Source organism: Mobula hypostoma, chromosome 24, assembly GCF_963921235.1.
Source record: "Mobula hypostoma chromosome 24, sMobHyp1.1, whole genome shotgun sequence".
Taxonomy (NCBI): domain Eukaryota; kingdom Metazoa; phylum Chordata; class Chondrichthyes; order Myliobatiformes; family Myliobatidae; genus Mobula; species Mobula hypostoma.
In genome coordinates this window covers 15,397,337-15,414,461 of record NC_086120.1, presented here as the reverse complement: position 1 = coordinate 15,414,461, position 17,125 = coordinate 15,397,337, and the positions used below count along the sequence as shown (strand labels likewise).

The 17,125-nt window shown below is 39.7% G+C and overlaps 1 protein-coding gene across 3 annotated transcripts in view; it reads left to right on the top strand.

Moving 5' to 3' along the window:
• sema6bb (sema domain, transmembrane domain (TM), and cytoplasmic domain, (semaphorin) 6Bb) overlaps window positions 1-17,125 on the top strand; it is a 576,599-nt gene that overhangs the window by 362,887 nt on the left and 196,587 nt on the right. For all 3 annotated transcript variants that reach the window (XM_063032161.1, XM_063032162.1, XM_063032163.1), the window contains 2 exons: window positions 3,968-4,030; window positions 11,316-11,417. In XM_063032161.1, the coding sequence (XP_062888231.1) occupies window positions 3,968-4,030; window positions 11,316-11,417 (165 nt within the window). The remainder of the gene's footprint in view (window positions 1-3,967; window positions 4,031-11,315; window positions 11,418-17,125) is intronic.

Below are 17,125 nucleotides of genomic sequence, written 5' to 3'. Positions count from 1 at the left end.
AGTCTTCGATGATTGCTGCTTTCTTGTAGCAATACTCTATTTAAATGTGTTCAGTGACGGGGAGGGCTTTGCCTGTGATAGACTGGGCTCTATCCATCACTTTCTGTAGTCTTGGGCATTGGTGTTTCAATAGCAGGCCATGATGGAACCAGTTCGGATACTCTCCACTGTGCATCAATATGTTTAAAAAAAGATTTTTGGTGCTGTGCTGAATCTACGCAAATTTCTATGAAAATAGAGGCCCTGTCATGCCTTCTTTGTAATGAGACTTGCTTGTTGGTCCCAAAACAGATCTTCTGATATGTTAACACCGAGGACATTAAAGCAACTAACTCTGTGAAACACTGACCTGATGACACTACTGATGCTGGCACAACCGCAGCTGGTGATGAGGAGGTATATAAAAGTGAGATAAATTGGCCGGTTAAGTGGTGTTACAATAACATAAGAACATAAGAAATAGGAGCAGGAGTAGGCCATCTGGCCCATCAAGCCTGCTCCACCATTCAGTAAGATCATGGCTAATCTGGCCGTGGACTCATCTCCACCTACCTGCCTTTTCCCCATAACCTTTAATTCACCTACTATGCAAAAATCTATCCAACCTTGTCTTAAATATATTTACTGAGGTAGCCTCCACTGCTTCATTGGGCAGAGAATTCCCACTGATTCACCACTATCTGGGAAAAGCAGTTCCTCCTCATCTCCATCCTAAATCTACTCCCCAAAATCTTGAGACTATGTTCCCTAGATCTAGTCTCACCTACCAGTGGAAACAACTTTCTTGCCTCTATCTTAATTTTATATTTTATAATTTTTATAATATTTTATTATATAATATAATAATATAAAATTATATATTTCATAATTTTATATGTTTCTATAAGATCTCTCATTCTTCTGAATTCCAGCGAGTACAGTTCCAGGCGATTTAATCTCTCCTCTTGTTCTAACTCCCTCATCTCTGGAATCAACCTGGTGAACCTCCTGTGTATTTCCTCCAAAGCCAGTATATCCTTCTTCAAGTAAGGAGACCAGAACTGTTCACAGCACTCCAAGTGTGGTCTCACCAGTACCCTGTACATTTGCAACATTATCTCCCTACTCTTAAATTCAAACCCTCTAGCATTGAAGACCAACGTTCCATTTGCCCTCTGGATAGCCTGCTGCACCCGCAAACCAACCTTTTGTGATTCATGCACAAGCTCTCCCAACTCCTTCAGCACAGCAGCATACTGCAATTTTTTTTTACCATTTAAATAATAATCTGCTCTTTCATTTTCCCTTCCAAAGTAGTTGACCTCATATTTACCAACATTGTACTCCATCTGCCAGACCCTTGCCCACTTACTTAACCAATCCATATGTCTCCGCAATCTCTCTGTACCTTCTGCCCAATTTGCTTTTCTACTCCATTTATTATCATCAGCAAACTTAGATACACTACACTCAGCCCCCTCTTCCAGATCAACAAAAACTTTGCACTCAATGTCAATAAGACCAAGGAATGATCATGGACTTCTGGAAGGGGAACTCAGGAGAACGCACAACAGTTCTCACCTAAAAATCAGCAGAAGAAAGGGGTGAGCAGCTTCATGTTCCTGGGTCTTGACATCTCCAAAGATCTATCCCTGGCCAACATTTTGGTACACTTATGAAGAAGGCATGCCTGCAACCTTCTCCTTAATTTGGTTAGCAGTTTGAAGACACTTGGTATGTCACCAAAGACCAGCAAATTTCTACAGATGAATTATGGAGAGCATTCTAACTGCTTGCATCATCATCTGGTACGGAGTCACCCATGTACAGGATTGGAAAAAGGTGTTGAAGACCGTAAACTCAGCCAGCTCCATCATTAGCATTAACCTCACACCATCAAGGACATCTTCAAAAGAAGATGCCTCAAAAGGGTGACATCCATTAGGAAGGATTTTTACCATCCGGAACATGCCCTCTTCACATTACTGTCATTAAATTGGAGGCACAGGAGCATGAAGACGCACACTCACAGCTTTCTCTCCTCCGTTAGCAAATTTCTGAACTGCTCATGAACACTCATAGAAACCATAGAAACTTTACAGCACAGAAACAGGCCTTTTGGCCCTTCTTGGCTGTGCCGAACCATTTTTCAGCCTAGTCCCACTGACCTGCACCTGGACCATATCCCTCCATACACCTCTCATCCATGTACCTGTCCAAGTTTTTCCTAAATGTTAAAAGTGAGCCCGTATTTACCATTTCATCTGGCAGCGCATTCCACACTCCCACCACTCTCTGTCTGAAGAAGCCCCCCCCCCCGCAATATTCCCTTTAAACTTTTCCCCCTTCACCCTTAACCCACATCTCTGGTTTTTTTCTCCCCTTGCCTCAGTGGGAAAAGCCTGCTTGCATTCACTCTATCTATACCCATCATAATTTTATATACCTCTATCAAATCTCCCCTCATCTTCTACGCTCCAGGGAATAAAGTCCTAACCTATTCAACCTTTCTCTGTAACTCAGTTTCTCAAGTCCCGGCAACATCCTTGTAAACCTTCTCTGCACTCTTTCAACCTTATTAATATCCTTCCTATAATTAGGTGACCAAAACTGCACACAATAATGATCAACTCCCTCACTATTTTGCTTTTTGAAGTATTTATTTTTAATACATTCTTATTGTAATTTATAGTCATTTGCACTGTACTGCTGCCACAAAGTGACAAATTTCACAATGTACGGTAATCTTGATTCTAATTCTGTTTCCACCTCTGTCACCCTAATGAGGACTGGCTCATGGAGCTCGAGCTTCTTCCTCCTGTAGTCAATAATCAGTTCTTCGGTTTTGCTGACGCTGAGTGAAATGTTGTCATTGTGGCACCCCTCAGTCAGAATTTCAACCTCTCTCCTATGTGGCAATTCGTTACCACCTTTCAGCCAATAACAGTTGTGTTGTCAGCAAGCTTCAAAATGGCATTGGAACTGTACTTAGCCACACAATCATGGGTATAATGTAAGTAAAGCAGAGGGCTAAGCACAGAGCCCTGTGGTGCACCTGAGTTGATGGTGAATTTGGAGAAGATGTCATTGCCAGTCTTTACTAACTGGAGTCTACCAGAGTATCCAGTTGCACAGCATGATGCTGAAGCCTGAATCTCGGAGCTTAGTGATAAGCTTTCAGGGGATGATAGTGTTGAATACTCAGCTGTTGTCAATGAAGAACATCCTAATGCATGCATCTTCATTGCCCAGGAATTCCAGAGCTGAAAAGGTAAACAAAGTGAACTGTATACAGTACTTAATTTATGTATATACCTGCTTATAAGCAAGTTACTCTGATTGTTCACTCGCCCTTATTTTCTCCAGTTCTTTAGACTTCATGACCAGATGAAGAAGAACATTTTTTAGAAGACTTCAGTCACCCATACTTAATGTGAGAGGACATGTTTCTGAAGTTTCCAGTGCCTCTGCAAATATGTCATACCACATGGAGAACATCAAAATAAACCAAAAATTACCATTAAATCTATCAACTCTGTCTCCACCCCCCCCCATAAAGTTTTACAAGCCGCTCTAATCCTGTACAAACCATCTGCTTTGCCCAACTGCTCAAACTATCTGCCCATCTGAATTTGCATAAACCATACAGGCTCTCCCTCACCCAAGCAGTCAACCCGGTCTATCCATTTTGTGTAATCCAGTGAGGAAGGGAAGGTTCTGCAGGCCGTTTTATTAACTTAAAATATGAAATCCACGTGAATTCAACAAGAGCTGCAACGACCATTCTTTAGTTCATTGTATTTTCTCTCAAGATCTAATTGACCTATATTTTACTGAGAAGTCTTTGAAACTTATTTTAGTTTTCTACATTGTATATGAAAATTTGCAGCAACAAAGAACACAGGCAATTCATTTTTTTCCCATTGAAAAAGAATCTTTTCCATGCCAACTCTTACTAATTTCTGTTATGGCTTTTCTTATTCCACAGAAACTGACATGGCGATCGAATCAACATGACATTGATATCTGCAGAATGAAAGGCAAAAATGAGGTACATTTTAAAACAAATTGGCATTATTTTAAGTTCAGCAACTGTGTGACATTATGCCTGAAGGCTAGTATCTTCCATTTTTTATTATCTTCAAATTGTTTTGTCAAACATGATTTATTAGCTGTCTGTGCAATTGGTATTTGCAATTAATTATTTCTAGTTCACTGATCAAAACAGAGCCATCTCAAAATTCAGTAAATTCAATCTTCTAATTCTATTACATATTCTTCTATGTTCATGTGACCTCACACTGAATGGCAACTTAAATGTGAGACTGCATTAACAATTTGATGCCTCCACATAGTACAAACAAAATAAAAACTTATATTTGGTACTAATGGAAGGCTAAGATGCATCAGGGCATTACATATATAATAGCTAACAGCTTTGCATTAGGTGTCCATTACTATCGTTTCCATATCAACCGCCGCCCGCCCATTATTGGAAGCTATTCATGGATTATGATCTTTTATGTTTTGTTGTAGGAGCTACTTCTGGATGATATCGCCCTCATACTCTTTATCAGAAAATGAAATAGAGTGCTGCCTCTATATTCTAAGGTAGAAATACCTTAAAGAGAAGGCTGAGATTATGTGTTATTGAGGAATGGTTTTGATAGGGTATGAAGAAGAAAATGCCCCTATTATTCAAAGACTGGAGGACATCTTGGGCAAAAACTGCAAAGAGGACATGAGGAAAAGCATTTATACACAAAGGGTAGTTAGGGTCTCTGATTGCTGTCTTCAAGGAGCAATATGATTCCTCAGGACTTTCAAGATAGAATTTGATGGCTATTTTGGGAATAAAGTGAGGGAAGAGAACCAAATCCGTTGCTCTACTATGTAATGGCATTGATTCAGCTTACCTCCTATGCTGAAACAATTCTGTAGATACTTTGAAAAAGACTGAGGAATAGAAAGATATAACAATTTATTTGAAACACTGATATATTTCATATTGTGATGTAACAACTGCCCTGAATGCAGTGAAGGTAATTATAGTTAGAGTTGCCTAATCTCCCACTTGAAATTAAAAGTGAAGACAATTTCAAGTGGACGTTCACCAGAGTAATGAGCAGTAAAATGTATATCCAGTGAAGGCCATTGAGTCATGAAGTGATAGAGCCTCCAAAGGCAAGTTGATTGGCTTCTGCAATAAGAGCATGAAGGAGATGGTCAGTGGGTAAAGGTTATGTTCAGACAGTAAATTTATCATTTGGTTCAAATATGTAATCTGTTGCTACATTAATTTCTTGTGTGTCACACTGAGGAGTTGTGGTTCCTCACTATGTCACATAAAATGAGATGGAAATCGGGGAATGAAGCCAGCCCACTATTACATTCATTTCTTGCGCTAGATTTCCTTTATCCCAGCTACACTCACCCAGTAATCAAGGCCTCTAATCATTTTTTTAAATACAGTTTGGTTGCTTGCAAATGACAAGGTGCATACGGTTCCTGGGAGTTCTTCTCATTCCCCAATTTCCACTGTGCTACAGGCACTAAAGCAAGAGAAAACCTCACTCCTGTGTTCCTGAGGGATTCTCCTTGAAAAGAACACATTCAAGCTCTGGTAGTCATTAATAGAAATAGAAACAGAACTAGAAATAACATGTACTATAATGGGCTTCTTATCAAGGGAAAATCGTGCAGCTGTAATGTGTAATAATGTGAGTTTTTGTCTGTTAACAACAAGAGAGCTGAGTGGTTTGCCAATGTGCAATTAACTGTACATAACATAGTAAGTATGACCATGGATCATGAGCATAGCTGCACAGATTGCGAGTGGACTATATCCCTTCAGGAATTTAAAGATTTTAAACTAAACATTCTGAATGTTAGAAATAACACTGGTGGTGGAAAAAGTCTTATCTCAAATTTCTTTCCGAGTACTATTTTAAGAATAGCCTTGCCTATTCATTACTGCAGTGCCCAATAGATCACGTTGGATGAAGGTGAAGACACTACTGTATCTGGTTGTGGAGAGTGAGGTGGGTTATGTTCACTGTGTTTCAGTAGGAGATGGTGATCACAACATTGTAAGATTTAGATCAGCTATAAAAACAGATTAATTCAAAGTAAAATAATTGCTTGAAGGCAGGCCAATTTCAATGGAATGAGTCTGGAAGCAAAATTAGAAGCAAAAGTATAGTTAAAAATTGTAACAGAACAGTAGCTGTCTTTAGGGAGGAGATTCATCGGCTGTAATTAATGGACGTACTTTTGAGATGCAAAGCCAGAACAAACAAATCCAGAGCTCCCTGGATGACAAAAGAAATACACAAGAAAACAAAATACACACACAAGATGCTGGAGGAACTCAGTAGGCCAGGCAGCATCTATGGAAAAGAGTACAGTCAACATTTCAGGCCGAGGCACTTCATCGGAACTGGAGAAAGAAAGATGAGGAGTCGGGGTAAGAAGTTGGGGGAAGGGAGGAAGAAACACAGGGTAACAGGTGTAACTGAGGGAAGGGAAGGGGTGAAGTAAAGAGCTGGGAAGTTGATTGGTGAAAGAGGTGCAGGGCTGGAGAAGGGGGAATCTCATAGGAGAGGACAGAAGACCATGGAACGAAGAGAAAGAGGAGGAACACCAGAAGGAGGTGACAGGCAGTTAAGTGGATAAGGAGGGGAATTTAAAGGTGAGAAAATGTTAGATGATAAATTATGGTAGGTAGAATGAGAAAAGACAAGATAGAAACAGTTCTCAATGGGGTGCAGGAGCAGAGAGAGCTTGCGATAATTATGCTAAAATCAGTGAAGGTAGCTAGATAGTCTCAGATAGTGGATAATAAGACATATCTGGCTCTGGCCTTTTTTAAAAGTACAAACACAGATTTAAAAAGCAAGGAAATAATGCTGAACCTTTATAAAACATTGACCTAGCCTCAGTTGGAGTATTATATTCATTTCTGGTCACTGCACTGTGGAAAAAATGTGAAGGTTTTTGAGAGAGTCCAGAAAAAAAAATAATGTGAAAGGTACAACAGACACAGAGCTGCAGGAACATAGTCGATCAGGGAGCATGTCTGGAAAAATGGACAGTCAACATTGCAGTTGGAGATCTTACATCAGGATGCATGCATTCATGTTAGTAGTTACTGGGATGAGAGACTACAGTTTCAGGAATAGATTATAGAGGCTGAGGCTGTTTTCTTTGAAAAGGGAAAAGCTGAGGGAAGATTTTAATACAAGTGTATAGATGATGAGAGGATTTCAGCAGAATAGATAATAGGAGCCTGTTCCCATTGGTAAAGTACAAGCACCACAAAGATCAAATAAAATGGAACAGGATTATAAACACAAACAATTCTACAGATGCTGGAAATTCAGAGAGACACAACACAAAATGCTGGAAGAACTCAGCAGGTTAGGCAGCATCAATGGAGAAAAATAAACAGTTGAAGACATCTCAGATGTTCTGGCATGGAAAGCATCATCCTGCGATTGGTTGTGGTGGAGATGGAGGAATAATGTTTTTATAAGTTCCAGGAAGGGAAGTCAAGATTGCTGTAAAAGTCAGTCGGTTTATAGAAGATATCTGTGAATAGTTAGTCTCCAGAGATGAAAACAGAGAGATTGAGAAAGGGGAGAGAGGTGAAAGAGATGGAACAGAATAAAGAATGACTTGAGGAAGAACATTCCTTTCACGAGAGCAGGGTTTCCTGTCCTTGGGTCCACGGACCCTTTGATTAACGGTAGGGTTTCATGGCATAAAAAAGTTTGGGAACCCCAGCAATGGAGAAAGCTAGGTGGCTAGAACTTGGCAGTTTCTCTGATAGAGGGAGTATGAGAATGATGGGCTGAATGACCTCCTTTTGTGTTGTAACCATTCCACAATTCTTTGTGAGGATCTTAATCTTGAACGTCAGCAGATTATCTCACCATGAGAGCATTGTTGCTGAGCTTTTTCTCAGCTTCTTCCATCAGGGTTATTGGATAAAAATCAGGAACCGAAAGCTAGGCTGTTTTATTTATTTCATCTGAGACTAGGGCTCAAACTGCTGACCTGTCGGTTCAGCTGACTCGGTGCATATGAGGAGTTGGCCTTCAGGTATTTGGGTTTGAATGGCTTGCTGCCACACCAAGTACTTCACCTGCTCTTCACTCAATGTAACTCTATAATCCAAAGCATAAAAGTCCTGTAAACAATCAGCCATAATAATACTTGTATCTATGTAACATATTTCACATTGAAATGTCTTCATGAGGTTTTACATAATTAATTGTTAAGTAGTCAAACAAAGCAATCAGTTTTAGCAGCAATGTCGCTTAAGGAGCAGAATAATGAATAAGCATGAAGTCTGCTTTGTGATGATAAGGTGATGAAATACTGACCAGGACAAAGTCCCGGCAATTCCTGTAATGAGAGGTCTTTTACATCTGGCTAGAATGACCGTGGATTTGGGCAGATACCACATGTGAAGGATAACACCTCTCATAAAGCTGTACAACATCAAAAGCTCAGCCTGACCTTGTGAGCTCAGGCTTAGGAGGTGAGAAGATCATCAAACTTCTCATCAATGTGAGCACTACCACAAGAGTCCAACTGACATGCAGAATTAACAACCTGTAAGGTATTTTCAGCATAGCCTAATTAAAATAAAACAGGTTGCAGGCAGGCTATTTCACTCTTAAATTTGTGTGTAGCAATTTAAATTTGGCTGTTTCTGTAGGAGCACGGGCTTGTGTATTTCATGTTTTGGGAAGGACATGTGCACAAATATGCATAATCTTAAATTACACATTAGTTTGGTGATTATTGTAGAGACTTTTCCCCACCTTGCAATCAATTCTAATTAAAGCCAAGTTCTGTACAGGTCAGGACAATCATGGACTCCATTTGCCCACTTGCTTTCTGAGAAAGACTGATATGAATACAGACTGATATTAAAGAATGATAAATGATATCATAAATGATATTAAGTCATTCTGAATTTCCAACAATGGTCAGCTGTCTTATACATCTGGCAAGATCATCCACATTCTAACCACCATCACCCACCAAATCCTCACACTAAAGCATATCATTAGTTAGAGTCATGGAATACAGTATGGAAACACGTCCTAAGGCCCAGCTTGTCCATGCCAACCATGATGCCCACCAGGTCAGTACTGTATGCCCATGTTTCCCATATCTATACATTAAACCCTCACCTCTCTTTGGAATATGTGGTCATCCCTACATCTGACTTCCCTCAGACAGCTCACTTTGCAACCAATATTCCACATACTGTTCAGAAATTTCAATGCTTTTGATTAACCTTTATCATATCTCTCTTCTCCAGGAAGAAAATTCTTCAAAGTCCTACTCTGAAGTTTACTAAACCAAGTTTTGTATCAGTAGCTGTGAGTCTACTGCTTAAAGGCAATGTTCTCAGAGCCCTGTGATTAAAAACAAAGCCCACCACAGTTGCTAGCCACTTTGCACCTCATTGTGCTATTCCCAGGGTACCTCAGATAAACATAGATGAGGGAGGCAGTATTCAGCTTGAGAATTAATACGATACACCTCTCAAAATGATACCACCCTAATGTAAGTAATCATGGAAATGAGGATGATTGACTTTTGGATAGGATTAAGAAACTCACAGATCTTTATTGCTTCTATGTCATGTACGTTTCCGGGCTGCATTTCTGCCATCTGAAATGTATCAGGAGATATTTTCCTTTCTAGTAATCTGTAGTTAGGCTGAAACTGATCAAATGAAGAGAACTATGACATCAAAAAATAGCACACAAGTATATCATATTGTATTCAAGTCTTTTATCATTAATGAGTATGGATTTTCTTTGTCATTCCTCTTTTGGAAAGGACATAATGGGAGAAGGATTCCATATTATTGGATGCTGCTCACCAATTTAGATCAGGGGCTCCCAACCCTGGGTCCACGGACCCCTCGGTTAATGGTAGTGGTCCTTGGCATAAAAAATGGTTGGGATCCCTTGTCTTATTTGGATAAAGGCTACAAAACAAACTATTTGTAATCTTACAAGAGAGATCAGACTACATTTATGTTCCCAAGACTCTAAAGTGGGGTTTGAATCCACAGCTTTCTGACCCGATACAAGAACTGTCTCAACAGAGCATCAGCAGGTGGAGCAGCATTCGATAGAGGAAAAGAATTGTCGATGATTTGGTTTAAAGTCTAGCATCAGATCCTGCTTGAGCGTTAGAGTACATCCAGCAGATTATCTGCCGCTCCAGATTCCAGCATCTGCTGTCTTTTCCGTCTTAAATAAGCATCGACTGCAATGATTACCCACATAGGATACAACACAGTGGTTGTTATCCATCTAACAGAATCATGCTTAAGCTCATTAAAAATTGTTCATTAATGTTGCATAGTATAATTTGCATACCGCTATTCTAAAAGAAGGTAATTGGCTTGATTTTGAAGAAAATATAGCAATGTTTGCCTATAGAAGACTGAGTTCAGTACAAAGTAATTCATTTTATGTGAGACTCATGGGAACCTCGTGAACAATGTGATGAGTGTTTGATCTACAGAATCATATTTTTTTACATTCCTTCTCTCTTTATGTGTCTTGGTCATCCATCAGACTTCAACTACACATTATATCTTAGAACCAAAGTCACCAATGTTATTTTCCATATGTATCTTAAAAGCAAACAGCCAAATCAACTTGTAGCTGAATAGCTGTGCTGTTTACAGGAACATTCAACTGTCTGTTTCTGTTTGAGGGGATCTCCTTTTTTATTGATTTTTGTTTGTGGTGACGAGTGGAGTAATTATTATTGTCAATTACTAGACCTTACACAAGAATGCTGCCTGAACATTCAATTGCATAATGTTGTTCCTTCTCACAGCAATGTGATTGGAAATCAATCTTTTCAAGAGCAAATTACAATAATGACCATTCCCAGATCATTTCACATCACTCCAGAAATTCATCTGAACTTTTTCAAGCCCCCAGCTTCCAAGAGTCCTCCACAAGTCCCAGCTTTATCCTTCTCCTCTTCCAATCCTTCAAGAATTCTGCTGGGACCATTCCCGTCCCTCTGATTTTTTTTCTGATCCACGGTCCTCAAACAGCAACCAACCAGATTAACATATGACCACAAGCCTTGATCTTTACAGACCCCGTCCCCTAAAATTAACTACAAGTCTAAACTTAATAGACCCAACCTTCCATCTTTCCCCAATCCCAGATCCTGATCCATTCAACCTTCACTGTCACCCGAACCACAGATAACAATCCTTATGCATGTGTGAGGAGATTCTTTTAAAAAGTGTTCTCATTTACTTTCTTCTCCATTTTCAGGCAGAATGTCGGAACTTTATCAAAGTTCTTCTGAAGAGAAATAACAGTGTGCTTTTCATCTGTGGGACAAATGCTTACAATCCAGTGTGTGCAAATTACACAGTAAGTGTCCGTTAGCTACTGTATCCCTGTATATACCAGTATATCAGTTAATTTGTTGAGCCCAACTTAACTATAAAAGCTTCCAAAAATTTGAAAATTACAATCATGATTAAAAAAACATTGAATCAAAAGCATGCCTTTAAACAAAATTTTAAAAAAATACAGAACTTCAACCAGCTGATTGCTCTGGAGAAAGTGTAGAGGAGATTCACCTGGACTTTGCCAGGTTGGAGCATCATGCTCTAAGGAGAGATTGGTTAGATGGGGGTTTATGGGTCTTCAGGCCCTTGTACCTCTTCCATGATGGTAGAAACAGGAAGAAGGTATATTACAGTTATGGAGGAAAACAGAGCATATGTGAATGTGTTTCAGGAGAGAGGTCTAAACACACAATGTTGGTTAAACCATGAGAGTCAACTGTATTACTTGGTGGCTCTTGATTCACTGGGACTGATTTGATTGCCCTGCCATGCTGTTTCTTCAATAACTTTTGTCTGTTCTGATTACCAATGTATGGTGTAACCAGCTAAAGTATTGCTGTATGGTGATACTCCTAGCCCCGATGATTCTCCTGATAAGTGTTTAAAGTTACCTGTTTCTGTTATTTGTGTGGTCCCTACTGAATTCTGACTTGTTCATTGAAATGCTGTTACTCAGGATGTGAATCATTTGAAAGTACCTATTACTGATTCACTGAGGAGCAAAAACATTTCACCATTTAGCCTCTCAATCTCCTTGACTTTGAGCATGACAATGCAGATCAATAAATGTGCTTCAAATCAGCATACAATATCCCGCATGGTATTATTTTCTCATTTCCTTATCTGGATATCGGTAGTCTCCATGACAATCTACTTCACTCTGAGATGCTGACCCACTTGAATTCTGCTGCTCTCTCTGGTTTTGTTGCACTCTAGAGAGGAACGTTTTCAATTTTAAAAACATATTGTAGTAAAATAATGTAGCAATTATATAAAATTTTGCAGTGCAATATTTGTAGAGATTGGCAGTTATGATGCTGTGGGCATCGCTGAGTCATGGCTGAAAGATCGTAGCTGGGAGCTTAACATCCAAGCGTACGCTATGTATCGAAAGGACAGGCACATAAGCAGAGGGTGGGGTAACTCAGTTCATAAAAAAATGAAATCAAATCATTACAAAGAGGTGACGTGGGATTGGAAGTTATAGAATCATTGTGGGTAATGCTAATAAATCACAAGGGTAAAGAGAGCCTGATGAGAGGCTCTCGATCAGTAGTCGATCAGTATACAGGCATCCGATCAGTAGTCGGGATGAAGATATAAATTTCAACAGGAAATTGAAAAGACATGTAATAAGGGCAATGTTATGATAGTCATGAGGAATTTCAAAATGCAGGTAGTTTGGGAAAATCAGGTTGGAGATGAATCCGAAAAGAGGGAAATTGTAGAATACCTATGAGATGGCTTTTTAACAGAGGCTGTGGTTGGCACACTAGGGGAAAGGCAATTCTGGATTGGATGTTGTGCAATGAATCAGATTTGATTATGGAGCTTAAGGTCAAGGAACCTTTAGGAGGCAGTGATCATAGTATGATAGAATTCACCCTGCAGTTTGAGAGGGAGAAGATAAAGTCAGATGTATCAGTATTAGAGCAGAGTAGAATTACAGAGGCATGAGAGAGGAAGTGGTCAAAGTTGTTTGCTAGGGAACACTAGCAGGGATAATGGAAGAACAGCAATAGCTGGAGCTTTTGGGGGACAATTCAGAAGGTGCAGGATAGATACATCCCGTGGATGAAGAATCCTAATAGGAGGATGAGGCAACCTTGGGTGACAAGGGAAGTCCAAGAGAGCACAGAAGCATAGGGAGGGCACATAATATAGAAAAAATTAGTGGGAAGTTAGAGAATTGGGAAACTTAAAAAAACAGAAGGCAACTAAAAAAAACATGAGAAAAGATGAAAATGAAAGTAATTTAGCCAAAAATATCAAAGAGTATACCAAACGTTTTTTCAGATAAATAAAGAGTTAAAAAGAGGTGAGAGTGGATATTGGACTACTAGAAAAAGACACTGGAGAGGTAATAATGGGAGACAAAGAAATGGTAATGAACTTAATAAGTATTTTCTGTCCATCTTCATTGTGGAAGACGCAAGTACTATTGCAGAAATTCGAGAATGTCCGGGGCAGGAGCAAGTGTTATTGCTATTACTAAAGAGCAATGCTTGGGAAGTTGATAGGTTTGAAGATAGGTAAGTCACCTGGACCAGATGGACTACAACCCTGGGTTCTGAAAGGGGTAGCTGAAGAGACTGTAGAGACATTAGTAATGATATTTCAAGAATCACTGGATTCTGGAATGGTTCTGGAAAAGTCACGCCGCTCTAAAAAGTGAGGGAGCCAGAAGAAAATAAATTAGCCTGACTTCAATGTTTGAGAAGACATTGGAGTCCATTCTTAAGGAAGAAGTTTAGGGGTATTTGGAGGCACATGATAAAACAGGCCAAAGGCACCATGGTATCCATAAAGGAAAATCTTGCCTGATAGATCTGTTGGAATTCTTTGCGGAAATATTAAGCAGAATAGACAAAGGAAAGTCAGTGGGTGTTGTTTACTTTGACTTTCAGAAGGCCTTTGACAAGGTGCCGCACATGAGTCTGCTTAACAAGGTAAGAGCCCTTAGTATTACTAGTGGATAGAAGAGTGGCTGGTTGGCAGGAGGCAAAGAGTCGGAATAAAGGAGGCCTATTCTGGTTGGCTGCCAGTGAAAGTGATGTTCCACAGGGGTCAGTATCGGAACTGCCTCTTTTTACTTTATATGTCAATGATTTAGATGATGGAGTTGATGGCTTTGTGGTCAAGTTTGCAGATGATACAAAGACATGTGGAGGCACAAGTGGCACTGAGGAAGCAATGAGTTCTCAGAAGGACTTGGACAGTTTGGAAGAATGGGAAAAGTAAGTGGCAGATAGAATATAATGTAAAATGTGTATAGCCATGCACTTTGGTAGAAGGAATAAAGGTGTAAACTATTTTCTAAATGGGGAGAAAATTCAAAAATCCAAGGTGCAAAGGGACTTGGGAGTTCTTGTGCAAAGTTCACTAATGGTTAATTTGAGCTTGGGTCAGTGGTCAGGAGACAGATGTAAAGTTAGCCTTCAGTTTGGGAGGTCTAGCAAGGATGTGATGCTGAGGCTTTATAAGGCATGGGTCAGACTGCAGTCAGAGTTTTGTGAGCAATTTTGGGGCCCTTATCTAAGAAAAAATGTGCTAGCATTGGAGAGAGTCCAGAGGAGGTTCACACGAATTATTCCAAGAATTATAGGATTAACATATGAGGAGCACTCTGGGCCTGTATTTCACTGGAGTTTGGAAGAATGAGGGGGATCTTACTGGCTCTTGTGGAATATTGAAAGGCCTAGACAGAGTGGATTTGGAGACGATGTTTCCTATGGGGGTGATTCTAGGACCAAAGGGCACAACCTCAAAATAGAAGAATGTCCATTTAGAACAGAGATGAGGAAGAATTTCTTTTGACAGAGGGTGGTCAGTCTGTGTAATTCATTGCCATGGACAACTGAGGAGGCCAAGTCATTGAGTATGTTTAAAGCAGAGGTCGATAGCTTCTTGGTTAGTCATGTTGTCAAAGGATATGGGGAGAAGGCAGGAGAATAGGGTTGAGAGAGAGTATAAATCAGCCACAATGCAATGGCAGCACTGACTCAATGGGCTGAGTGGCCTAATTCTGCTCCAATATCTTATGATCTTATGGTCATATTTTAATATAATATTGCCTGCGATGCACTTACTCCCACAGCCAAGAGTTTCGACGAGGTATTAAGTACGGAGACTAAGTAGTCAGATTTCTATGATCAGCTAATTTTTACAACTCTATTTTTATCTATAGCAGAAAATAATTGAATAATTGAATCATTAGATTTCAATTTCAATCTCACTGTTGAGGAGACTATTATTTATTCCAGTATTTATCTTTTCCGACTTACTTCAATATCCAATGGTGTTTTAATTCCTCCTATACTGTTCGTGAATGGCACTGTGCAACACATGGATCTCTTCATGAGACAGAAATGGAATTGCTCCGTCCCAGAAACTTTGTCTGAAACATTTTGCTCCACATTGAGAAAAAGTCATCAACTAGAGCAGCACACTGATTTAGTTCTTCTCTAGTTAGATGATACACGACCCATATGTCAACGATAATTAACCTGATTTTCAATCTGCTATTTCAGCCATAACTGTGGGAAGCATCGGAGCCTGCATTGTTCAAATTCCACCAAGATTTGGTGTTTTTATTGTACATTCGTGTTCCCTCAGTACAGTCTGCTGGGTGTTACATTACTTGATGGTTCTTGATTCACTGGGACTAATTTGATTGCTCTGTCATTCTGCTTCTTCAAACTCTCGCGTCTGTCATGATCAACAATGTATGTTTTAACCAGCTAAAAATATTACAGTATGAGTGTAAAAAGAATTATTTAAAAAATATAACGAGCTCTTTGTGGTAATTTCTTCATCAAAGATCTTTGCCTGTTGATACTCGGTATTAGGAGCAGGAGTATGTACTTGTTTTACAATCATTGTGGCCAAATAACTTGGGTAGTACACAAACAGATTTCTGAAATGCATAGCTGTGAACATGGACCTGTGCCAGTAATAGGGGACTATAAAGCTGCCTCCTATTCCTCATTCTTGTCTTTGCTGATCGGCCCTGGAGACTGTTCCATCAGATCATAGCTAATTGGTAATACCATTTCATCTTCCAACCTTGGTTCCATATCAACAAGCAACACAGTGCGATTACTTGAGTTGAGTATGATGTTCTCCTAAGGGGTTGTCCATCGGTGGGTCCTCAGGTGGCTGTAGAAGCCAGAATCCACAAAATCCATGAGACTTAATCCAAGATACTGCGGAGGATTCCCTTAACAGAGAACATCTCATGGGGAGGCTGATGAATCAGCAACCACCATGTGGTCCTCGACCAGGGTCCAGAGGCATGGAATGGACTTCACTGCTGCGGCCTTCCTCCACCTTCACTGCCATTGTGCTATGTTATCATCTTCTGTCAGCTTCACCATTGAGGTCTTGGTTAGATCTCTCTTTGTCTGGAGTCTCCCCCTTAACCTTACCACGAGGAGCTATGCGTCAGATGGCTAAACTCCAAACGACATCACTCTTGGGATCTCAGGAACTCACAGCCTCTCCACCATGTCAAGATGACAATCCTCAGAGAAGATCAGCTGGTATCCTTACCCTACAACGGTCTGTGAAAATGAGATTTGAGATTTAAAACAGGCTTATTGTCTCATATGTTTTTTAATCTATAAAAGTGAAGAGTTCCAGATATGATAGAGATTTTCAAAGTCATGAATGGTTCTGAAGTCCTGAAATATTTCTCCACTTGAACTTCAGAATAATACTTGAAGTTATAGTTATTTGCCATTTCCATTGACTGTTCCCCGATGCTGCATGCCCCTTTTTGTGTTATATTCGAGCTTATTGTAACTTTTATTGTCCAGTGAATTCCTCGTTAGTCTCTTTCAGTTAGTTATTCCATTTATGAAGCAAGAAATTAAATTCACCACATTGAATTAATGTTTCATCTTTGTTGAGTCATTGTTAACGGTGTACAGTAATAGATAAGTTGACGGAGCTCTTTAAAGTGTTTGCTTAGAAAGAAACAATGCTGATTACCGGGCTTTTAAAATA